Genomic DNA, 26,143 nt, shown 5'->3' with positions numbered 1-26,143 from the left:
GCTATATCACAAATGGAATCTGTTCCTAAATAAACGTAATCAAGTTATCAATAATGATCCTTGGGACACCTGGAATAAGTGCCACACAACTAATGTATATTTTTCCTACTGGGTAGTGTTTGCTATGCCACCTGAAAGCTATGATCTTTAAAACAAAAAAACAAAGCACGCAAACAGCCAGTGTCATGCTTTATTCTTGGTGAAAACATGGACCACCAATAGTTATGTGATTTTCTAGCATGAAAAAAAAAGCATAATGAATCCATTTACAACTTTTTGACTTTACTAGCAATTTTTCTGGTGTAAGACACAATTACTCAACCTCATTTCCCTACCCAGTTGTCTGCTGTTCCAAACAAGAGAAAAATAGGCAGTTCAGATATGACTTTACCATTCTCTTAACTAAGGTTGCCATCTTAAACAAGCTGTCAAACCAAATGTTAATATGCAAGAAATATAAATTAGCCTTCTCTTTTACACCAATATTTTTAATAGCTGAATCCAGCTATTTCTAAATAGATTTAAATCACATTTCTCATTTACAATCTTTTCTTGGTGATTTAAATTCCTCTAACTTGAAAGCAGCTGGAGAACAATGAAGAAGGCCACATTTTAACTTGGATGAGGAATCAGCAAAGCACCAGATTCTTCAAATTTATCTTTGAAACTAAGAAGGGTAGATTGTCAATCTCAGAACTACTGTCAGGGAAGAGTTAGAAGTTTCCAGTTTCTCAGAGGGAGAAAGCATTCCCCAAGGGGGGAGGGGAGGGGAGCAGTGAATCTAATAGAAGAGAGCAAGAGGAACAACAGGGAGGGACCGGCTGTTCCCAGGAAAGGCAAGGGTTCAGTTCTAGCTCAGATTCGGAGGACGGGAGATACAGGCCAGCTCTAGCCAGGAGGTTAGAAAAAAAGAGCGGGAAAACATTCGCCATTTTGAGAGTGGCTGGTCATGGAGAAGCAGAGCTCAGAAAGTATCTGAAAGAAGTGACTCTGAGGAATAATAGTTAAGAACCGTTTATAAGATTGTTTTGTTAATACAGTGGTGCCTCGCAAGACGAACGCCTCGCAAGACAGAAAACCCGCTAGACGAAAGGGTTTTCCGTTTTGGAGGCGCTTCGCAAAACGAATTTCCCTATGGGCTTGCTTTGCAAGACGAAAATGTCTTGCGAGTTCCTGCGGGGTTTTTTCCCTTTCCCCCCCTTTTCCTAAGCCCCAAGCCACTTATCAGCTGATCCGCTGATAAGCCGCTTATCAGCTGATCCGCTAAAAGCGCTAATCCGCTAAGCTGTCAATGGGCTTGCTTTGCAAGACGAAAAAACCGCTATACGAAGAGCCTCACGGAACGGATTAATTTCGTCTTGCGAGGCACAACTGTATGCAATAAAAAGTTTTATAAAAGAACAAGAAGCATTTGTGTGGTGATCTGAAGAGGACAACAACCAGGCCTGACAACTATGGTTGGGGATGAAAGTAGCTGCAGACTAGCAGCTTCTGACAAGCCACAGACTCCCTACCTCCATCACTTTTTCCACTTATATCATATTTCTCATGTTACTCTTTGAACTGGGACTTTAAAAAGATTTTTTAGACAGTGTGTTGTACATTTTAAGTGCAACAACAACGAATGCCGAAAGTACCTCATGCCAGGGCGTACCATCTCCATGAGTCCAACTCTGAACTCCTCATGGGAGTTAGAGAAGGAACTCTTTTGATTTGGGACTATTTGGCTTCCTTGCAGTTGCTTAACCCCCAAATTTCCATGTTGGCACAGTTCAAATACAACTTGCAAAAAAGAAACAAGATCTGCATTTCCTGAAAATAGCGTTTTATTATAGCAACACTCAAGCTACAAATTAAACGCAGCAAGACACAAGTCAGTTAGCTCTGCCCACATTATATGGTTGTTCAATATATGTCAACAGCAACGTAGACTGACATTAATACAATGAGTATTGTCAGGTACAAGCAAGGGCGAGAGCCAGGATAACTAAAATCACCCAGATTTGAAAACTCTCTCTCCAGTTACCACCCAGGACCATGTTTACAGTTGCACTGAGGGTTATGAAACCCTAGGGAAAACACATTGTAAAAGACTGGCATATTCAATATAAAAAGGCAGTACCCTGCATGTATCTCTTGGGAACAGGAGGCTTCTCCCTGACCCCACCCTTGTCCTCTCCACTCTGCCACCACAACCTTAAAACACACCAAGTCTCGCATTCAGCCATCTGATTGCCTCTAACATAGGCAACTGGTGACTGTCTAGATAGAATGAAGCACTCAGGGTGGATTGAACACCATTTTCTTCACTAAGAGAACTTGCTCTCACAAAAATCTGAAAATCATTGTGAATGCTAATCTGCAGACAAGTATAGATAACTGAAATACTAAACCTACCAGGTTACCAGAACACTTTCCAGAAGGAGAAAAGCAGTTTGCTTACCTTTCCATCAGCTTTTCTTTATCCCAGTTGAAATGACTAAGGAGTATCCTGGTGATAGTTGCTGGATTCTAGAAAAAGGGGGGGAAATGTCATGGTAGAAGTTAATGAGCAGCAAAACAGAGGCATGCCCATGAAGAACTGGAAGTTTAACATGCGTAGGCATCAAAGCTCCAATACACATTTACATCCCCCTTCCTCCAAGGAGCTCTGGGCAGTACAGTCGACAAATATTTTGCACAGGGGCTCTGTTGCCCCTGTACACGTTGACGGACATGATTTGACATGATGCTAAGCTCTGGAGGTACTCAGTGTCTCAGAGTCGCAACACAAGTGCAGTGTCACAAATGGGTGAACCTCTGTTTATGGTAGTGGTGGGAAAATTGTAGCCTTGCTAATATTGCTGGACTACAACTCCCATCATGCCTGACATCATGCTGGCTGGGATGATGGGAGCCCAACAATAGGGAGAGGGTCACAGGTTAGCCACCCTGGCAAGTAAAAACAGTTTTTAAAGTTACATTAAAAAAACACAGACACCTTGCTTTTGATTACAGTGTGCCTATGTTTCCTGTTTTCCTAAAAGAAATCTTAAGTAATCAAGGGTTTTAGAAAAACAAAGCTCTTAAAGATGAAGACAACTACAGATCCTTCACTATCCCCAGACTTCTCTGCAGCTGAATTTCCTCTACCATATTTTGCTAGCTACACCTACCTGCTTCCTAAAAACAACACAACTTGCCAGTGTTCAAAAATCAGATATATTTGCCAAATGGTACCTTAAACCTAGATTACAGTCTCCACAATGTAATGTCTAGGTGCCATCCCTGCCCTCCCGGTGGAATTTGTTATTGTTACCATCATCATAATTTCTACACTGCTTTATATTTTAAAGAACAAAGCTCAAAGCAGTTTACAACGCATTAAAACATCAAATAAAACAACCCAGAACAAAACAAATTCAAGCTTCAAAGAAAATATTTCAGATCCTTCTCTAAATGACATTTTGCTTTCTCCAGTTGCCAATCTGGCATCCGAAGATCTCCATGTCGTCACAATTGGACCCACACTAGTCGCAAAACGTGCCTGGTACCTTTCTAACACTACAACTTACACTCAGCAACAGGAATCTGTTAAGTGAGAGGACTTCATAAGGCCAGGAAGACTTACAAAGGGAAGTGCCTGAGAACGGTAGGTTGCCAGGCCCCAGCACTACTGCTGCTAGAAGGTAAGGTTTGGGGAGGGAGAATGACACAGGGCAGGGAGCCTTGAAAATGGCATTTGTTTATTTATGAGCCCAGCTGAAATACAAATAGTATTTTGACTCATGTCATAAAAGCTTATTTTATTTCTAAGCCCTACTCCATCCCAGTTGCAAAGCTAAGCAACATCACTGGTTCTAGCACCCATGGACAGAAATTCAGAAATGGCTCCAGCAAGACATTACTTTACACAATGACCAATATTCTAATTATCCAGCACTACTTCAGACTCATAGCACATACTACCTCAAGTATCCCAAGTATCAAAGGCCAGACATGTGGAATTTTTTTAGTAAGCTGCTATCTGGAACAAGAGTTACACTACCCAATTCTGAGTGTTGCGATTTTGACAACAGTTTTTAAGATGACAATATAAAGCCATTCAATAGGTCACCCGCCACATTCATAACCTATTTCTAAAGTTTCTAAACGTTGCCAGAAGCCTACAGTAACAATTTGTTACTTCAGAAGACTAGTGCTAGTAAAATGAATGTGCAGCACTACAAATATAAACCAAATCACAAAATCTGCCACTGTATATTACAGCCAAGGTAGGTGGGTAGAAAACGTGTGGCACACATACACACACAGCCTGATATTATTGGACTCCAACTCCAATCAGCCCCCCCCCCCCAAATAATCAATGATCAGGGACGAACTGATGGGAGTTGCAGGTTTCACAACATAGCATTTAAATATCAAGTTGCTTTGATCACTTCATTTCTATTATAGTACTATGCTACAGTTGTAAGAGATTATGGGTTTGCTATCTCAGAGGAAACTGTCAATCCTAGAACCCTGTAGAATTTGTATCCACACAAATAATCTACTAGAATGCAACAGTTTCACTGAAAAGCAACTTTGTTATGCTTGTTTATAATAGAAACACCTTCAACATTCTCTTAGACCCAGAAACCACCTTTAATCCCAACACACAACACAGGATCCACACTGGGAGGGAGGGAGATGCAGAAAAAATCCTCAGATAATCCATTTATGAGTCCCACAGCACCAGTTGAAGACCAATATCTAACTGATCTCCAATTGCAAGAAAGTCAAGAGTATGCCCACAGCACAAAACACATTTGAAGTTGCAACTCAACTAGCATGGATTCTTTTTAAAAGCATCTAATGGGAGTTCCCACATCACCTTCATTCATACCCTACTCTTTAGCTACTAATGTAACACTGGAGACCTATACAGTGGGACGAGGGAAGGAGATATGTGTCCCGCCAGACAGTGTTGGGTTCCAACTTCCATCTGTCTGCCAGTATGGCCAGTGCTCAGAGGGGAAGGTAGCTGTGGTCCTACAAAGTGCTGACTTCCCTGGGCTTGTTACAAAACTCTTGCCCACAGTATCTGGAGGGAGGAGGGGGGAAATAACAACATTAGGTCCAAGCTCTGTAGTCATACCTTGGGTTACAGACGCTTCAGGTTGTGTTTTTTTGGGTTGCAGACCGCCAAAACCCGGAAGTACCGGAACAAGTTACTTCCGGGTTTCGGCGGTCGCGCATGCACAGAAGCACTAAATCACGCTTTGCGCAGAAGCCCCGAATTGCAACCCGCGCATGCGCAGACGCGCCGCTGCGGATTGCAAACGTGCATCCTGCACGGATCACGTTCGCAACCCGAGCATCCACTGTAATTACCTAGCCGCACTAATGCAAGCGAGATTTTGTTGTTTTTTGGTATGAATTCTAAACGTTAATTAAAAATCATCAATTGTGTTCATGGCTACACACCCTAGGGTTGTTCAATACAAGGGAAATGGAAGACACTTGGAAGGCAAGGAGAGAGCAAGAGAGAAACTGACTAGATATTCAGCAATATTAATCTACCTACAGGATAAGACTAGCAAAAATTCACTATAATTTGGGAAGGAGCCTCTTTGCATCCCAAGCACTGGATAGGCACAGTGGTAGTTCAATGTGGAAAGACTTCAGGAGTGCTGAACTCTTGGCTCTCCCTGTGGCAGTCATAGTTCAAATGTAAAAAAGCACTGCCCAGTCAATTCATCCATTTGTTTTGAACGCATGCACACACACAACATTTTAGCTAATAAAGAAGCATTTCATTCAGCATTTCTAAAACACAACTCAAAATTACCAAAACATTCCGGCCTACCGTTCCATGTCAAACAGTTCCTGGCTAAATTTAAAAATCATTTCTACCTAATTAGACACACGCTTGACTCACAAAATTTCAGATGGCATTAGCTCTCCTACAGGCCAAGGCTTAAGGTAAGGGCTCCACTTCTGTACACGTACCACTTCTACTGGCTTCATTACATGCTTAGCCAGCAAGTGTCTCCTACCCTTTCCCACTGAAATCCTCAGAAACCGTTCAACTGCACAAAACTAGTCACCTGAAAGTACATGGTATCGAGGAGAAAATGATGAAGCTTAAAATGGAAGCTAGTTTTGGTACTTAGAAGCCCGGACTCATCATTTCTCACATTACTGTTCCACTTTCCTCCAGGAAGCTCAGGGTGGCATAGATCAATGGGCTTGTCACATTTTATGCACTGGCTGCCCCAATGTCACCCAGTGAGTTTTGTTGCTTGTGAGTATTCAAACTAGAGCTCCTTGAATCTAAGCTCAAAAACTAACCAGGATTTCACACTAGCTCTCAATGAAAGGAAAGACACTAGCACCAGAAAACTAATGAAAGGGGAAAGGTAGTTTTTTCAATCAGCTTCAGTGAAAAGCTTTACACTAGAAATTTGAGACAATATTACTGCAAAACTACTTTACCTGTATCCACTTCAGGAACTGACAGTGCAAAGTGGGAAGCCCTAGAAATATTATTGCTTCAGAAAAGAGCAGCCCAGTTATTAAATTTCCACCTTTACTCATGAATGAACTATGGGCTTCCATATGGTTCCACCCAAAGCTTCATTCTACCAGAAAAGTAGGGTATTCTTTCAGAGGGGAGGGGAGTTTTGGCAATCTGTTTGGGAAGAAGGAAGAGAGTGGGAGGGTGAAATATTGCGTTTAAGGAAAGTGTTTCATTTCGTTGCATGATGACCTGACATGGTGTACAGTACGTGTCCACATATCTAATTCTCTATTTTTGCATTTAAAATAAATGTGAACAGTGAATGGAAAAAGATCACATCTCTGTTTGCATATATTTTAGTGACACGCTTTACGTCTGTGTCATTTCATACAAAACAGAGTATCCTGGCATATTAAAATTTGCCCAAGTGAAAGCCATCATGTAGGAAGGGTCTCTTAAGATATATGGCAAAGGAAAATGTGAGTGAAAAGGAAACACATTTGAAAAAGTGGAAAAGAGATATCAAGGATATTAATGTCTTGTGTTAGGCATCTGCCAGTATATTTTGAAGGAGACAGCAAAAACACTGTGGTGGCCAGATATTTGAGTTACATGCTAAAATTTCAGACATTTTCCAAAAACTAAGCTTCTAAACAGTTAGATGTCCTTAAGGGAAGGGCTGTAGTCCAATGGTAGAGAACATGTTTTGCATGCAGAGGTTCCCAGGTTCAATCTCTGGCATATTGAAAACTGAGAAAGACTGGTGTTAGTACAGGCAATAGTAACTACATGGTGGTCCAGGAGTCTGACTTGTATAAGGTGATTTTCCTATGTTAAATATTCAATATGGAACAATCCACAGCAGCACAATATGCATTTGATTAAACAGTACTGCTAGAAGGATTAATTAATACATTATTCCGGGAAAAACTAGCTTTTACCAGGGCTTGTTGCCTTTTTAAAAAACAACAACAAACTTTTCGTATCCTAGTAAAGGCCATGCCAAGTCTCTTGGGCATTTTCTGCAAATGTCAAATTTACATAGTACCCATGTGTAAGTGCACCTACACTTACTGTGGTGGTGTAACGTGTCCTCACAGATTTGACAGATGTTAATGCCCATACAATACAACCGAATAATTTAGACAGCACTGTAATCAAGATTTTATAGGAATAGATTAGTATCAAGTGGTCACTAAGTGCAACATGCCACCCTTTTAAGAGGGAGTCTTCTCAAATGGGTTTATGTTATACAATTTTCACTGCAGAAAGTCTACTGAATTTCTACAAAAAAAAAATTCTAGAGGAAAGTCAGAATAAATATCACAGGTATTCTCAAAACACAGCAATATGATCTGTTGGCCCCCAAGAGTTATTCAGGTTACGCATGTTTTAAAAAATATTTGCAGCCTAAAACAAAAACCCCACATAACTCAAGCCAGCTTATTCTAAACCCTCGGAGAGCAACATGTTACATAACACCCCCTTTCTACTTAGGTCTGGGCTAGGGTGATTACATGTGTGCTCTTGTTGCCCAAAGACTGCTAGTGGCAAAATAAACAGCTGTCCTATTCCAGTAGGCAACCCTCCTGAAGTTAAAAATATATCAAGGATCTGCAAGTCACTTAAGCATTGAAAGTGACAGCTTCAAGTAATGGTCTTCATTTCTGGAATGGCTGCCACAATTAGCACAGAGCTGAAATATCAGCAATATTTCAAACAAATCTATTTTACAGCCACAGAGGCTCAGAAACCTTTCAAAATACTCCAAGTATGAAATTACTTTGCCAGGTTTCAAACAGAGACTATAAAAGCCTCACATTTCTTCAGTACCAATGGTTTCAGTGTGCATCATTTTAAATGACAGACAGCCTAGGCCTTTTTTTGTACATTGGTGATAATATATGAAGTTTTGCAAACAAAATTAATGCTAGATGCAATTACAGAGCTGGAGATTGCTCCGCTATTATATTATAATCCTTCCCTTTCTCTGAAGAGCTCAGAGCAGAATACACCCCCCTCTCTTTATCCTCAAAGCCACCCTGTGAGGTAGATTCAGCTGAGACCAGCTCAAGGCTCCTCAGGAGGCTTTGTGGCCAAGCAGGAATTTAAGGCAGGGTCTCTCCAACAAATCTAGCTACAGTACTACATTACACGAGCACAGTCCACCAAACCCAGAATCAAAAGGCTTGCTTTTCCTACCACTGTCACAAGTGGTAGCTATTCATCTGCTTTCGAAAAACAGAGAAGTAAGAGAGTCAAATTCTGGTTGGCCAATGAGGGCCTGCAGTGCTGCTATTTCCACAACTGCCTCCATTAGCCAGTGGCAAAAAGAATATAAACCAGGCTTCCTCAACCTTAGTCCTCCAGATTTTTTTTGGCCTAAACTCCCATGATCCCTAGCTAGCAGGACCAGTGGTCAGGGATGATGGGAATTGTAGTCTCAAAACATATGAGGGGCTGAGGTTGAGGAAGCCTGATATAAACCTTTCTATTTATTGTTAATATTAAAGAGTTGCTTCTCTGTTAAAAGCACTCAAAGCACTGCTACAATAAAATAAACAAACGCATGAAAATAGAGTGTCAAAGCTTGCTTACAAGCCAATGGCAAGTGATCCCAAAACATCCCTGGGCATCTTTTTCGTGCTACATTATCATCATCACTACTAGGGAGTCCTTTCTAACATTCAGCCTAAATTTCTTTATTAAAATTTTGTGCTATTGCTTCTTACCTTAGAAACAAAAAGCATTACACCTGATCATGATCCTTCAATAAGACAGTTTCACATATATGAACACTTGCCAATCCACTCTCATTCTTCAAACTCATGTCCTTTCAAAGGCAATGCCCAACTTTTAAACCAATTCAATTTTCCTCCAATTCTGCTTCCATCAGCAACCACTCCCTGGAAGTCCAAATAAAGTGGGAATCCAAGGAACAATGAATTTTGAGCTCAATTTCAGTCCAATCCATTTTCAAGAGCTTATCAAAGGTAAGAATTAGAACTAAAATAATTTATAACACATATCTAATTTGTGTTATCTCCCAGCTTGTACAGAAAAGGATATGGATTCAGAATTTTATAGACCTGTAGGGGAAGGGAGTTCTCACAACTGCTGGGGAGACACAAATAACACCTCTATGTTCTGCTCCTTGGAATTGGAATCAAGAGTCATTTCCCATCAGATGTCAATCTTATTCAACATCTTTATCAACGACTTGGATGATGGACTCAAGGGCATCCTGATCAAATTTGCAGATGACACCAAACTGGGAGGGGTGGCTAACACACCAGAGGACAGGATCACACTTCAAAACGACCTTGACAGATTAGAGAACTGGGCCAAAACAAACAAGATGAATTTTAACAGGGAGAAATGTAAAGTATTGCACTTGGGCAAAAAAAATGAGAGGCACAAATACAAGATGGGTGACACCTGGCTTGAGAGCAGTACATGTGAAAAGGATCTAGGAGTCTTGGTTGACCACAAACTTGACATGAGCCAACAGTGTGACGCGGCAGCTAAAAAAGACAATGCAATTCTGGGCTGCATCAATAGGAGTATAGCATCTAGATCAAGGGAAGTAATAGTGCCACTGTATTCTGCTCTGGTCAGACCTCACCTGGAGTACTGTGTCCAGTTCTGGGCACCACAGTTCAAGAAGGACACTGACAAACTGGAACGTGTCCAGAGGAGGGCAACCAAAATGGTCAAAGGCCTGGAAATGATGCCTTATGACGAACGGCTAAGGGAGCTGGACATGTTTAGCCTGGAGAAGAGGAGGTTAAGGGGTGATATGATAGCCATGTTCAAATATATAAAAGGATGTCACATAGAGGAGGGAGAAAGGTTGTTTTCTGCTGCTCCAGAGAAGCGGACACGGAGCAATGGATCCAAACTACAAAAAAGAAGATTCCACTTAAACATTAGGAAGAACTTCCTGACAGTAAGAGCTGTTCGACAGTGGAATTTGCTGCCAAGGAGTGTGGTGGAGTCTCGATGGCCCTTGTGGTCTCTTCCAACTCTATGATTCTCTGATTCTATGATTCAATCAACAAGATTAGCCAATGTCATCAATAGCACCACAGGCACAGAAAGGTGAAAACAGGTTGAAGCAGGAAAATTAAGGGCTGTTGACAACAGGAATAGTAAAATAGTAAATTTGGCACTGATCATTTGTATTTTTCTCTTGTTTTGATCTTGAGGTGAGAAGTGGAATGATATAACTTTAGGCTTTTCTTTCATATCATGGGTGCATATGCGGCTTTCTGTTTGGTGCGGCTTTTCAGTTGGTTCATTCTTGGCACTTTTCAGCCTTTGTTGATCTTAAGGTGAACAGTATTCCTCAAAGTATGCATATGAATCACATGGTGGTTTAAGGAACAAGACTAGTTAGCTTCCTGTCAAGGAAGCTGGATGACTTTGCTGCAGCTGAACTCTCTAGTAGTTTTTAAAGATGTTTTGAAAAATGACTTACAAAGAAGCTTTTTAAATATGTTGAGAACCACCTGAGGAAATGTTACCAGCTACAGAAATATTACACTATTTAGGGCTTTTTAACTGGGGAAAAGGTGAATAATGAGACACAACAGAGTTGTATGAAATATTGGATGGTGCAGGAAAAGTGGACAGATAGGTTTGCCTCTCTCTCTCGTAACACTAGAACCTGAGGCACTCCATCCAATGAAGCTGAATGTTGGAAGATTCAGGACAGGGGGAAAAGGAAGTATTCATTCACACACAGCATAAATTATGGAATTTGTCCCCTCAAAAAGCAGGCCACCAATTTGGACAGGCTTTAAAAGAGGAGTAGACAAATTCAAGGAGCATGCGGCTATCAGGGACTCCTAACCATGTGGTTATATGCTCTAACTCGACTGTTAGAGGCCATATGCTCCTGAATACCAGTTGCTGGGCATTATAAGTGGGACCAGCACTGCTGCACTCCTCAAGTCCTGTGTTCAGTCTTGTTGTGAACCGCCCTGAGACCTCCGGGTATAGGGCGGTGTATAAATTGTAATAATGATGATGATGATGATGATGATGTAAGACACATCAGGTTGTCAACTGTGAGAACAAATTGCTGGACATGACTGGTTTTTGGCTTGATCCAGCAGTACATGGGCTGAGTGCATGCTGGGGGTCACATCAATGAATGTTCCTCCATATCAAATAAAAATTCCTTCCCCATAGAAAAATAGGAGTCAGGGCCCTTTCTGATATAGCGTGCTGTGTGTAGGATCACAAGAACATCATTTTGCACTCCGGTGTGGTACATCCAGATAGGCTAACTACTGATTAAGCTGTATGTGAGAACTAGGCCTCACATTTATCTTTTTTCTGAGCTAATTCCGATTTTACCTTCATGCTGACTTTCCTTGGGTCTTAAGAATCATATTTATCACATGATGTAATAACAGTTCCAAAGCATGCTAGCGTGTTATATCCCAGAGGTTTTCAATCTTTTTGGGTCGACAACTCCCTTGACCAACTACAGTGGTACCTCTACTTACAAATGTGATCCGTTTCGGGGTGCCGCTTGCAGCCCGAAAAGTCCGTAAGTAGAGTGTCGCTACTGCGCGTGCGCTTCTGCACATGTACAAAGTGCGCAGATCGCTTCTGCGCGCGCGTCAAAACCTGGAAGTATACACTTCCGGGTTTGCCGCATCCGCAACATGAAGCAAACGCAACCAGAGGGATGACTGTACATTCTTTCTGCAGCACCCCTGTGGGGATCAGGAGCCCAGTTATGTCACCCCCTGCCTGCAGAGCCAGTAGCTCCTCACGCTCCCTTAAGGAGTGTTCCCTCAGCCTCCTCTCCTCTCTCCATGGGAGTCCTCTGGGCAGCCACTGTTGCTGCCCCTGGTCTCTGAGCTGCCCCCCTGCCCCAAAGAGAGGTGCCTCCTCACACTGTTCCACAGGAACCTGGAAAGTAACCACTGGCCAGCCCCAGAAGCACCATTCGCTTGGGGAGCTAGTAGCCAGGGCTGCTGCATCAAACAGCTGCACAAACCTTTGGGAGGCAGAGATGCAAGAGGGAATCAGGGGAGGAAGGGAAGGCGAGTGAGAAGGTCAGAGGCTAGTATTGTCTCCGGCACCCATGACCGTAATTCAAGGCACCCCAGGGTGCCATGGCACACTGGTTGAAAACCACTGCCATAACCCATTGGTTCCAGATACAATATGAGAAGATAGCTAAACACATGGATTCTGTGACTTCAATTTGTGGCACAAGCCCACTGGACAAGAATGGAGTCTAAAGTGAGAGAAGAGGGTGAATGAAATTTGGGGGAGGAGAGAAATCAGAAAAGAAACAAGCAGCAGTGTTGTTAAAGAGGCCATGGGTAGCTGTGTCTTCCTAGCAGCTGACCTCAGGACAAAGGGAACAAAATATTCCTCAAGCCAGGGGCCACAAATACACTTTCCTCACAAGTAAGGAGGCAGAGAACACAACAGAATCTGGACTCAGTTTGCAGGGCTGCCCATAAAAGGGAAAAAACAAGGAGATGCTGACAAAGCAGCAGCTCCAGAACTGTTCTTGGACCAAGTCTGGGTGTTTGTCAATCCTCTTCCCTTCCCAGCCAGAGCATGTGTCCAACAGGTATCTGTGTGAGTTCTCACTAATGCAAACTCGTATCTATGTGGAAAAACCCCTATCCTACTCCACATTTTGAGGCATAACACTCAAAAGCTTAAGAAGTTTCAGTAGTATTCTCTTCTTCCATGCAAAGTCCCATATAGAAAAAGTAAAGAAAAACTATCCAATGAGAACGTACAGAGAAACAGTACTAGCTACTTTATGGGAAGTATTGCAAGCAAGTTGCAAGCCTGACTGTCAACATAACAATTTTATACAACATCACTAGTCCCAGAGTAAAAGCAAAATAGATCAAATCTTTCTATTAGAAGAGCTTGTGTGCATTTCTTATCACTAGGCAAGAAGCCATTCAGAAGCCTACTTGTATTCATTCATCTGAGTTGTCTCTAAAAAAATGAATTTATTTCTTCATGGTGATGGGGATATGCTTAGTTACTTTAGACTGTAGCAGCTTGTAGTTCCATCTCTCGTATCAAAAATATACAGTGGTGCCCCGCAAGACGAATGCCTCGCAAGACGGAAAACTCACTAGACGAAAGAGTTTTCCGTTTTGGAGGTGCTTCGTAAAACGAATTTCCTATGGGCTTGCTTCGCAAGACGAAAATGTCTTGCGAGTTCCTGCGGGTTTTTCCCCCCTCCCCCCCCTTTTCTAAGCCGCTAAGCCGCTTATCTGCTAAAAGGCCAATAGCGCTAATCCGTCAATGGGCTTGCTTCGCAAGACGAAAAAAACCGCTAGACGAAGAGACTCGCGGAACGGATTCTTTTCGTCTTGCGAGGCACCACTGTACCTGACTATTGTCAGAATCAAAATGTGTTAATTTTATTATTTCATAATGTACCAAGTAGCATTTTATGTGGTAACTGATAAGTCATTTAATGCATTTAATGTTCAACTTCCCCTCTCTTCTCTAACCCTCTGCTCAAAGCCTAAGGGAAATAATGTTTAATGGCTTCAATTTTCAAGGAATGTTAGGTCTGTGCACTTAACCTTTAAAATGCAAGCAATCAACAATTAGGAAAGGATTAGTTTTCACTTTCGTAAGAACAAATACCAACACATGCATTTACTTCTGTCTGACACTAGCTTGGTATTCTGTATTCTGGTATTTTTTCCAAAAACAAAAATATCTTGCGTTAAGTGGACTCAAGCACCTCAGATTCAGAAACACAAGTAGTAATGCAATCATGTTCTGATAATTTCCAAAGCCCATTTCAGGACTTTTCAATAAATAACTCACATTTGAGAACCATGGTGCCTGGATGAGAATTCAGCAAAATAACTAATGACGACTTAGCATTCAGCATGCTTGCAAAAGTAGTATGTAAACATGAGCATGAGATGTTATATAAGTTAGTTGAACTACTCCCTCCTGCTCATTATAGACTTTTGATGCAGATTTTAAGACTGAGCAAGTAACCCCACCTCATTCCAGCATTACAGAGTGGTAAGTCATTCCTGTGTCTGTCACACACACAAAACCAACAACCCAGAAGGCATTCATTCTAAAGTTTCTGTTTGCTGGGTAATATATTGAAGACAACTTCAATATATCACAAGGCAGAAGTGGTTAAGCAAGTAAAAAGCATGTGCTAGCTCAGCCTCACAAAAACTGAAGACCTGAGGAGCAAGAGCTGGGAAGCCGATCATATAACCCAACAGCAGCAGGCTGGGACTGGAGATCCAGTTGACCAAGCACATTTGCTCCCTGAATAAAACTCCAATCTTATGTTTGACCTTGAAGTGTCAGACACAAATATACCAAGATACACACTTCTTACATATCTCACACTACAGATTAAGGAGAGATAAACTTAAGATCAGGGTCTACTTGAACAGAATTGAAGCAGAAGCAATGCATCCACACCCACTGTTACTCACTCTGCAATAACAACCACCCAACCCTTGCAATTTGAAATCAAACTCAAGCCATTTTTCATCTTGCCTAAAAAAAAAAAATCACCAAAGGACTAAACCTTAAGGCTGAAGGTTCCCAAAAAGCAAGAGTTTCACTACTAATGTGAAGTAGCCAACATGACTTCGAATGACAAAAGTACATAAATTGTGCTACAAGTTACTTCACAAGTATTTTCCTACTTGCTGTCAAGTCAGAATCTATTGCAGCCCTCCCCTGTTATGCAAAACTTTGTTGTATTTAAAGTGCAAACTGCCAGGCTGCAAACAGGGTGGGTAAGAACAGATAATGACACAGCAGCTGCAATCTACAGGGCAAAGTACACTACCTCTCACCACATCAGTGAAGGCCCTTAAAAAAGTTTGGGTTCAGTTTGCTTTCAGTTTAACTCTATAGATTTAGGGCTGGAAGCTGAGAGTTCTACGCCCAATATAAAACTGACATGCAGGTCTTCTGTTGGGAATAGGAGAGCAATCTCTGGCCACAATGACCCCTCTAGGACCCCAAATAGGTTCATGGTTACCCCTTCTCAATGCTTTTTATCTTGGAAAAAATGCTTAGGGGTACTCTCATTTTCCTACTCATATTGAAATACTGCCCTTCAATGAGGCCAAACTTAGAATAAAATGTTTAGGGTTATTTGTACCCCTGCATCCTCCCCAGAAAAAAGCACTGCCCCTTCTCTTTAGTCATGTTTAGGGCCAAATCATGTTTAAAGCCTCTCTGTATCATCTGAATGCATTTTCCAATCCTAGCTTCTCTCCTGTCTAATCACAGTTAAAATAAATGTTAGAATGCTGCCCCCCATCTCCTACTGCTTTTTCCACCTACCAGATATACCAGTACTACATCTCTTTTCCGCTCAAAGGACAGGAGGGAGATTTTGATTTGGCAAAGTATTTGCTAGAAAATGGTTACAACACACACATGCAGTAAAACAAAGGTCCCATCTGCACTATACATTTCAGGTACTCTTTAAGGTATATCACGTTAAAGAGTAATGGATTCACACAAAGAATGCTGGGAAATGTCATTTGTTAAAGTGCTGAGAAGCTGTTGGAAGACCAACATTCACCTCACAGAGCTACGTGGGAAGAGGGACTGACTCTTGCGAGAACTGAAGCTCTGTGAGGGGAATACTGTGCTGTGGAATAACTCTCAGCACTCTTAACAAAAGACACTTCCCAGGATTCTTAGGGGAAGTGATGAACCTCTAAAGTGGTACTGCTTTAAATGTATGGTACAGATGGGGCCGAAATCAGTCAGGGCACCATGCAACTTATCTTCTATATTATATCCAAGTTCAACAACCATGTGAACACCATGCAAAGTAAGGATGCCTGTACTTTTATCATCAAAGTAACTTCCTCTCCTAGTTGATCCACACAAAGGAGCTGCTGAAGGAAGAAGTTTTCAAACAGTTTTATGTAAGCCACTGATTGCCTACCCCCTGCTATGGCAACTAACCTGTGAGACAAGGGAGGACAATTATTCCTACCAACCAGAAGTAACATGGTTGCCAAACAAGAAAAGCAACTTGAACCAAACAAAATTAGAATCCAAACTTCTTTAGTACCTAAGGCAGAGTGCTCCTGAATCATGTTAATCTGTTATTAACTTTCCTGAGTAAGTCAAATGATATTTTGCAGGAATCGATGACTTTTCAGCAAGATCAGTATGTGTAGGAGAGCACTTATGTTTTATTCTAGTATATTATCTAAAGGCAAACCATTAAATATGGTTGTAAGTTCATGATGGTGAAGATGCTAACAGAATACTGTCTGCCTGCCTGCCTACCTTAATAGTTATTGTCTGTGTAAGGGGGGCGGGGTCACACACCCTAGGCAATTGTATGTCATCTTGAGGACTGAAAGGCACAGTAAAATACCCAGATAAAAGCATGAGATTTTCCTAGTTCTACCAGAAGAACCAGCAATCTTCAAGATAGCAACATGTAAGGATGCCTAATATGAATGATTGGTTAGAACTAAAAAGATTTAACCACCATCTAGCTTCATGACCACTATTAGGAATAAAATTGTTCACAAAAATCAATACACAATTTGTTTTGCACAAAGTGGAATTTTAACACACACCACCCTAAAATATTATAACAGCATCTCCATGTCCCCAAACTCATATTTTACAGTAGCCAAAAAGCATTATGTCAGACAGATGAGACCCCTTGGCAGTTGGAAGGCTCATCCCCCTTCTAGCAGACCTGGCAACTATTCAGCACAAACCCACTGAAATTAATGTACTGAAGCTAGTTGTGTCCATCAATTTCAATGGAACTACTTGAAGTATGATTAACCCTAGTTCTGAGAAAGTTCTAGTATCTGTGGAACCTGCAAAAAGTGCAACATGAACGAGTGTTTCTAAACATGTGGGTGCAGACTAAAGCATATATGAAACTATACAGCTCACAAGGCCACAACAGTACCTAAAAACTCCAGACCCACACCACTCCACACGCACATTCTTGAGCGCTGCCCAGTTACTTTTATTTTGCAATACTGAAAAGCTGCACAGCACAATCCAGAAGGCACACTCTACAAAGGATTGTTGGGGCTCAATTCTTGGGCCTGGGTGCAGTCCCTAAGTTCACAGTCCAGAAGCTTTTAAAAAGATGGCTAGGGATCATAGGGGTACAACCTTCTGAACAATGGTTCCCTAGCTGACTACAGGCTACAGTTCTTTAAAAAGTCTAAGATAACCGTGTTAACATCGATTATTTCTGATGATAATAGGAATGGCATATACACATTTAAGGTCCACAGAGAATTGTCACAGGCTATGCATACACATGCATTTCATGGCTATTAGTCACCCTCCACTGCTTACAAGTAAGAGTGTGTGTATATATCCGCCTCTCTTTCTTCCAACTGGGAACAATGCTTTATGCATCAGGGAACTCCAGCTCTTATAGGCGTAGGCTATTTTGTTTGTTGGTTTAAAGTTCCACAAAGCCGCTGTTTCTAACGCAGCAAGGCCCATTCGGCTGCCCCTCCGGGTTCACTGAAAACCCTGAGCGCGCACACACACTAACACAGCCGGCAACACCCGCATGAGCACATTCCCCCTTCCTTCCACCCATCGCAACAAGACAACGGCACCCCGAGCCACTGCTCCTCATTCACCCTGCTCCCCCTCCGCGTCGCCCCTGCCAAGAGGCAGAAATAAGAGCTTGGAGAGGGAGGAAAAGCAAGGGCCTCCCAAGCAGCTCGCTGGCTGGGCGAAGCGCTTGTGCGAAGGCGTGGCTGGAGCAGGCCGCGGCCGAGCCTCCGGGCCCTCCACGGCCCGCATTCCTGCACGAGCAGCGCCCCCCCTTCCCTCTCCCCCGCCGCCCGCCCCCCCCCCGAGCTTCCTCCAGCCGCGGCTGCTCCGCTCCTCTCCTCCTCCTCCTCCTCCTCCACCCGCCGCGTGCAAGCCAAGCCGGGGCCCCCCTCGAGCCGGCCGGGCCCCGCGCGCGCACCTGGATGACCTCGTTGACCTCTCGGATGCACTCCACCATGTGCTGCAGGATCTGCTCGGCCGTCAGGACCTCGTAGCGGTAATCCTCCTCCTGCTCGTGGCCCAGCCCTCCGCCGGGGCCCGGCCCGCCCAGGCCGCTGCTGCCCAGGCCTCCGCCGCTCCCGCCGCCGGGGCCCAGGCCTCCCGTCTCGCCGCACAGCAGCCCGTCGCGCTCGCCGCCCACGCCCAGCCCGGGCTCCACCAGCTCCACCTCGCCCAGGTCCAGGTTGTCGTCGTCGGGCTCGTCCTCGTCGTCGGGCTCGTCCTCATCCTCCTCGGCGCCGCTGTCCTCGCTGCACTCCTCGTCCTCGTCGAACTCGTAGTTGTAGCCTTCGTCCGAGTCCATGGCGGCGGCTGAGGCGGCGGCGGCGGCTGGAGCGGCGGGGAGAGACGGCGCGGAGCGGGGCCGGCCCCAGCGGGCCGCCGGGGGGACGGGCGGACTCGAAGGCTCCGGCCTGGCCGCCTCCCTTCGGCGGACCGATAACAAACACCCGCCGCTGCTGCCTCTGCCCGCTGCTGCTGCTGCTGCTGCTGCTGCTTCTCCTCACAGGCGCCGCTGAGCCAACAAAGGGACGCGTCCGGCCCGCTCCGTCACCTCGACGCACGCACGCACGCACGCACGCAGCCAGCGGCGGCGGGGCGCAACCCCACGTCGCGTGACGTCGCCGGCGTCGCGGGCCGGGCCAGAAAGAGCGGGGTGGGGGGAAAAAAAGCGGCGACAAGCCCCGCCCCTCTTTTCTCCCCCCCCCCTTTTTTTTTTTTTAAGGCCGGCGCGCTGACGCTTTTCTGAGGAGAGAAGAGGCTGGTGGTGACGGCCATATTGAGTGTGGCCACGCGCGTGAACAATAAAAGGGAGTCTCCAGTGCGGCGGCCATTTTCTGAGCGGGAGAGCTTTCCTTCCTCGCTTTGCTGGCCTTCAGAAAGGGAGTGGTTGGGCGCCTCCATCTTGGGTGTGGCAAAAGGGGTTTGGGGGCAAGTGGCGCGCGGTTTGTAGCAAGAGTTTGCTAGAGAAGAATAACAATTAATTTCTCTTAAGCCGCGCATCTGACTAGGTTGCCCCAGCTTCTTTGGGCGGCTTCCAACAAAATACGGCATCAAACAGTGCAAGCTTCCCCAAACAGGCCTGCCTTCAGACATCGGCGAAAAATTTTGTAGTTGTTTTAACTCTTGGGCATCTTGCAGGGAGGTCACAGTACAAGGTGTGGCCACCGAAAAAGGCCTTCTGCCTGGTTCACTGTAATTTCATTCTGGAAAAATGTATGCCATACTATCTCCTCAGCATCTTGTTGATTTGTGTTAGATGCCACATGTGAATTGCTCCCCATAAAACACCTGGCATCCATTTCAGTAAAATAAAATCCCACCGACAATAAACATATATTGGATGTATTGCTCCACAATAACATTCACAGGCAGGCTGCTATGGGCACCTGCATCTTCTATGGATTTGTCTAAATCGGTGATGGCCAAAGATGGCCCGCCAGCTGCTTTGGGACTACAATTCCCATCATCCCTGACCACTGGTCCTTTTAGCTAGGGATGATGGGAGTTGTAGTCCCAAAACAGCTGGAGGGCCAAGTTTGGCCATCACTGGTCTAAATCTACAGAAGTGGGCAACTGCCACAACATCTTGTAGCAAATTCTACAAGGTATGCAACTATGTACTGTGTGGAGAAGCCCTTTCACATCATGTTTTATTAGTATGCCACATTTCCATAACAATGTCAGTAAGTACCAAGAAAAATCTATACCCATCGTGTAGAGCAATTCAAAAAAATTGTTCTGATTAAATAACTGAATCAAAACTGAAGAGAAAATGATAACAAGCATAAACATTGAAGAATGGCATACAAAACTTCGCCTCATTCCAAGCAATGCCTTTGTTTCCAACGGTTAGATTTTGAGACTCATCTTTTCCAACATACGGTATATGTGAAGTTAGGCTTTTGGGAATGAGACCCAGTGGCATTTACTTCTCAGTAGACAGGGACACCACTTATTTTTATATTGCTCATTCAGCACAGTCATCTGAGCAGTTTACAACACTGTATAAAAGCACAATCAAGCCACATCACAAATGCATACTTCAAGCATATTAATACATAAAAATAAAACTGAAATCAGCAAAAAAGCAAGTCAATGTCGTTGTAAAAACTAGCACAGAAACAACGTAAAATGAGCAGAGAACCAGCCCTAATCCAGCATAGGAGAATAGTGCCAAATTCTAGATGCAGGAAACTTTATAAATAAAAATGGTCTTTCTCTGGTGCTGAAAAGTCTGCAACATAGGAGACCAGGCAAGTCTGTCGGGAGATAGGGTATTCTAGGGCTGCTAAAAAAAACCTTAAATTTTCTTGCAAGACTGCGTGGAGCAAAACATTCATAGTCATCAGTTTGTCTGACTAAGTTCATGTGATTGCCCTTCCCAACAAACACACACTTTGAGGGTCAATTGCTAACTGCTATTAAATGACTCTTCCTTTTTTAAAAAGAACAAAACATGCAGTCCACTGTAGATAAATACAGGGCACGAAGTATGAATCAAAAAGACAACAAGGAAAAGCAGTAAGCATATGCTGTGTGGACTGTGAGGGAATGCATTTTGTGGCTTGACAGCAATTAATGTCTTTAAAAAGCAATACTAACGCACAGGTCCACTGAGAAACCAGTGACCTGGAAACATCTGACCTGGGAAGTGCTGTTTTCTCTAATCCTTGCTTTTGCAGGACTAGCTTTTCCTACTCATTAGTAAAGCAAAGTACCCAGCACATGCTCAGAGTAACTCTCTTCTTGGTGATGGCATCACACATGAGAGTTCAGCCTTAGACAGCTTCCTCTAAGCTCTTTGTGTCCGCTCCATCTTTTTTATTATAAGTAAAAACGTATTAAGAATTTAAAATAACAAAACTACTACAACAATGGTTAATACCAAAATCAGAAAAATCATAGGGTATTCCAGATGCCCATAAATAAGTGAAGATTTATACCATTCATATTGATGTACCTGAAATTAACAGTAAAAGATGTTATTCCAGAAGCATTGCCAGGGATTCCAGATTTTGCATGATGTTGTTGCCACTGCAAGTCTTTACATATGGAATAAAGTTCCACTAAAAAGTCTCTGGGTCTTTCTGTACCTTTCAAAACATTTCAGTCGTGCTTATTAGAAATAGCAATGTTCCATATCCCATATGCTTCATATGTGATGCTTCCCCTTTCTGTGTGATGGAGTTTGGCTGCGGTACAGCCAACAGAAATTTTTAAAAAGCCTGTACATTTGATATTCATGTTTACCACCTCAAAGAGGGTAAATAGAATCATAACAGGGCCTCTAATTATATTAAAATTCATGACATACCTTTGATCAAAACTCCTGCACAGGCATTCCCACCAAAGGTGTAAGTAGATGCCTTTTTTGCCCCAGCCACAAATCTGGGGTGAAGCCAGGTATTCCAGTTGTCTCCACTGCTTCTGCAATGGGACTTGACTTAACATATATTCTCTCCTGATTGTATGTACTACTTACCTGCTTTCAAAACTACAAAAACATAATTGCAGAAGTCAAAAAACTTCATAGTAGAAAACAATGTTCAGAATTTCCTCTCTGGTCTGCAATGTCAGATGCCTACACTTCACTTCTCTGCAATCAAACCCAACCTAGATTGGCATAGTGGTTAGACAACTTGGGAAACCCTAATGAAAAACCCCATTCAGTAAACCATTAATTTGTAACAAGACTCTGGCCAGTCATTGCCTCTCAACCTAACCTACCTCACAGGGGTATTATGAGAATAAAATTGGGGTGGAGGAAAAAAAGGGCATGTCTGCCCTTTTAAACTCTTTCAGAATGCCCTCCTGCAAGAGATGCATCTGGTGCCACCAACATAGTCTTTTAAAATCCTGGTTGACTTTCCTGTTTGCCCAGGCATTTTTAGATGACATTTTAGTTGGAACAGCCTTTGCTCTTTTTTAGCCTGCCTCTTGTTGCTTATGTGTAATGGTTCTAGGGGTTGCTCGTGCGTAAACTGGTGCCACACCTGGCTGGGTTGCCTGAGTGAACCTTTTCCGTCCGGACAGCCACTCGCCCGTGGCTGTCTCAATCGCTGGCAGAATCCGTCAGTGGGCGTTTCTTGAACTTCTTCCAGCAAAGAAGCTCTTTGATGCCTAGTCTCTGCCTACTCTCCCTGTGCGGAAGCCGTCTGCACAAGGAGGGTGTGGGCAGCGGAGGACCCGTACTCTCCCCGCTGGTCCCCGGCGAGGAGTCATGGAGCCCCCTCGCCGCTTCCCCCATCTGCCCCCCTTCTCCACTGGTGCTACGCTGATTTCCTTCCCCAGAAGATGGGCTGCTTCTCCCCATCCTGGGACGCTCTCCGGAATCCCTCTGGAGCCCTCTCTCTCCCTCTGGCTCCGATGGCAGTTCCCTGACATTATGATTAAAGTTATTCGTTGCTGTTTTCTCTATTCTGCTTATATGATTGTGAATAATTTTGGTAATACTTTGGTACACCACCTTAAAACTTTTAAATGAGCAGCATTTAATAAATACTTTAAACAAAGTATTTAAACTAAGAAAAAAATAACATATTTATTTATTCATTAAAATATTTATAAACCACAATTTCATAAATCGGTTATAGGCACCACAATTTAAGAAGGATATTGACAAGCTGGAAAATGTCCAAAGGAGGGCAACCAAGATAATCAAGGGTCTGGAAACCAAGACTAAGGTAGCTGCGTATGTTTAGCCTGGAAAAAAGGAGACTGAGAGGAGATAGCCATCTTCAAATATCTAAATATCTAAAAGGCTGCTACATGGAAGATGGAGCAAGCTCTGGAGGCTAGGACCCGAAACAATGGATTCAATTTACAAGAAAGGAGATTCTGACGAAACTTCATGAAGAACTGAGCTGTTCAACAGTGGAACGGACTCCCTCAGAAGGTGGTAGACTCTCCTTCCTTGGAGGTTTTTAAGCAGAGGTTGGATGGTCAACTGTCATGTATGCTTTAGTTGACATTCCAGCGTTGCAGGAGGTTGGACTTGATAAGCCTGGGGGTCCCTTCCAACTCTATAGTTCTATGATTCTACGAAAATATATCAAAAGTTTACTAGTACATAAAACCATACAGTAAAAAACCATATAAAACTATTTAAATTGGGCATCAATTAACCATTTTGGAAAGACGTGTTATTAATTGCCTGAATAGGCCTGGTAGGACAGAAAAAAATTCAGCAGGCGTTTAAAAGTTGAAACAGAAGAAACCTGCTGAATTGGGCATGATAGAAATATAAGAAGCAAACTTTGTATAGCATCAAGTTGCAAATTAGTATAAGATTTTAAAGACTCATTATGCTTTATTCCAGCTTCCAAGAGACTGCGATCTACTCACAGTATAAAAAAAACAAACTGGCAGTACATACCCAGAGTTGTTCAGCTTTTTTTAGGGAGCCAGAGTTATTGAGCTTTTTGGGGGGGCAGGCTTTCCCCCCTCTTGGGTGGAGATCACAAAGGACACCCCACAACCAACCAGTATATCGTGGTCGACCTGTTGGACGTGCCTGTAATAACGTAATGAATGTTTGTGGCAGCTCCACTAAACAAGATTCATAACTCTTAATGCAATTATTATAGCCCTCATAATGGGATCATAAATGCCTTCGTTATCTTTGTTTGTAAATTATATTCTATTGAGTTTTATGTGTGTATACAAACTCCACACAAACAATAACTGAGCACAATACAAAATATTTATAATAATTAGTCACGGTGCCAGCCGTGATCTGTAGGTCAGGAAAAAGAAGAAAGATTTGGAAAGATTAAGTCTTGTCACCTGTTTTCCTTACCAAGTCTCTCCAGAAGGAAACATCAGTCTTGCGGGTAGGGCAGGCGGGCAGAGTTCTAGTTACAAAAGATTAGGAAAGGGAGAAAATAGAGAAAGATGGAAAGGAATTGCTGAAACAATTAATAGAAGTGGAATACAAAAAGGGAGGTGAGAGGAGGTCGATGAAACAAGGGAATGAAAGATAAGGCATTGAAATGGTATGATGTATGTTTTTAAATTGTTTTTGCTCTGTTTTGTTTAATCTAATGTGTTAATGTTGCATTGTGTATTGTTTATATATTGTATCATATTGTTTTTTCTTTCTTTTGCTTCTTCTTTTTTTCTTTTCTTTTTCTTCTTTTTTGTAAGGTTTAAAAGTAATAAATATTATTTTATAAAAAGAAAAAAAAATACAAAAGATTAGGAAAGGGAAGCATCCAGAGTCAAATTTGTTCCAGTGAGATAACCCATGTACTACTTATGCCACGCTCATTTCCCAAGAGAGAGCTACGCCACAAAACCACCCAACCATCCTTTTGCTGAGAGATCAAAAAAACCTCCCTAACTCTTAACACTTAGGCAAGGCAACCCTTCTCTCCCTGCAGGGAAACCACCTAAGACAGAGGGCTTCTCAAAGGCATCTATTTGGTGACTGGTTGGAGTACATATGGACTTTGGTTCTATCCAGCAAGTCTTTTCCTACACTTAAAGAGAAATAGATCCAAGATCTCCCGTATTCGGTTTGTACCTTTTGCTTGGACTACGTAGCTAATCGCCAGTCCCTAACTGCATAACCAGTACTTCAAGTGACTTGCTTATTATTATTATTATTATTATTATTATTATTATTATTATTAATTCATCTATTCAATATCCTGCCAGTCCCCAAGGAGCCCTGGTTAGCAAACAAGTGATAAAACTCTCTCTCTAATATATAAAACATACTAGAATCAGATGGACAACAGTACAACAGTATTTTATCAAAAGCTTTATTTGGCTGTTATTTCAATAAATAGACAATACAATGCAGTTGTGAGGGGGTGTTTTTTAGAGGGGAGGTTAGTCTGTATGAGTCCCTTCTAATCCCTGGGGTCCTGGGTCTAGCAATGGTTGCTCTATGCTAGAAGGCAAATGGGTGGGGCAAAGACAAAATCGAGAGATGTGTGTGAGAATTGGGCTGGAAGCAGGTAGAAGTCAGAGTGGGAGAGCCATGCTTGACTTCTGCTTGAATCCAGCATCCTGTCAGGGGCCTGACTTCGCCTTCCCAAAGCCCAGGAAGCTTCTGCCTGGTTTAGGGAGGGAGGCACAATACTTACCTGTGGGATGTTGTGACACCCCACCCACAAACCACCACCCCACCCCACCCCAACCGTCCTCTCAAGCTGATGCTTCTGTCTCTAACTGTTCCCCTATGGAAAATTTCACCGCAGGCCACTGAACGATCATCAGATCATACCAGTAAGAGTCATAGAATTGGAAGGAACCAGGATCCCTTCAGTGCTTCAAGCCGTATGAGGAGCAGTTGAAGGAGCTGGGTCTATTTAGCCTGGAAAAGAGGAGACTGAGAGGAAATATGATATGATAGCCACCTTCAAATATCTCAAGGGCTGTCACATGGAAGAGGGAGCAAGCTTGTTTTCTTCTGCTCTAGAGAAGGGGTCCCCAAACCAAAGTACGCAGGCCGGACTATATTTTGAAAAGGAAAAAAAATGAACAAATTCCTATGCCCCACAAATAACCCAGAGATACATTTTAAATAAAAGTACACATTTGATAGAAGAATGGCAGATGAAGATGATGGATTTTTCGGAGCTA

The 26,143-nt window shown here is 43.0% G+C and overlaps 1 protein-coding gene across 1 annotated transcript in view; it reads right to left on the bottom strand.

The window, feature by feature from the left end:
- Positions 1 to 19,102, bottom strand: part of ARIH1 (ariadne RBR E3 ubiquitin protein ligase 1) — a 58,564-nt gene extending 39,462 nt beyond the window's left edge. Inside the window, exons 1-2 of the mRNA XM_081839006.1 lie at positions 18,471 to 19,102; positions 2,444 to 2,511 (exon numbers count right to left, since the gene is read on the bottom strand). Coding sequence (XP_081695132.1) covers positions 2,444 to 2,511; positions 18,471 to 18,854 — 452 coding nt within the window. The 5' untranslated portion in view covers positions 18,855 to 19,102. The remainder of the gene's footprint in view (positions 1 to 2,443; positions 2,512 to 18,470) is intronic.
- Between the last annotated feature and the right edge of the window lie 7,041 nt (positions 19,103 to 26,143).

Source organism: Podarcis erhardii (assembly GCF_964252035.2).
Source record: "Podarcis erhardii genome assembly, chromosome: 14".
Classification (NCBI taxonomy): domain Eukaryota; kingdom Metazoa; phylum Chordata; class Lepidosauria; order Squamata; family Lacertidae; genus Podarcis; species Podarcis erhardii.
The sequence above is the reverse complement of the archived record's forward strand: the minus strand, read 5'-3'. Positions and strand labels throughout refer to the sequence as shown.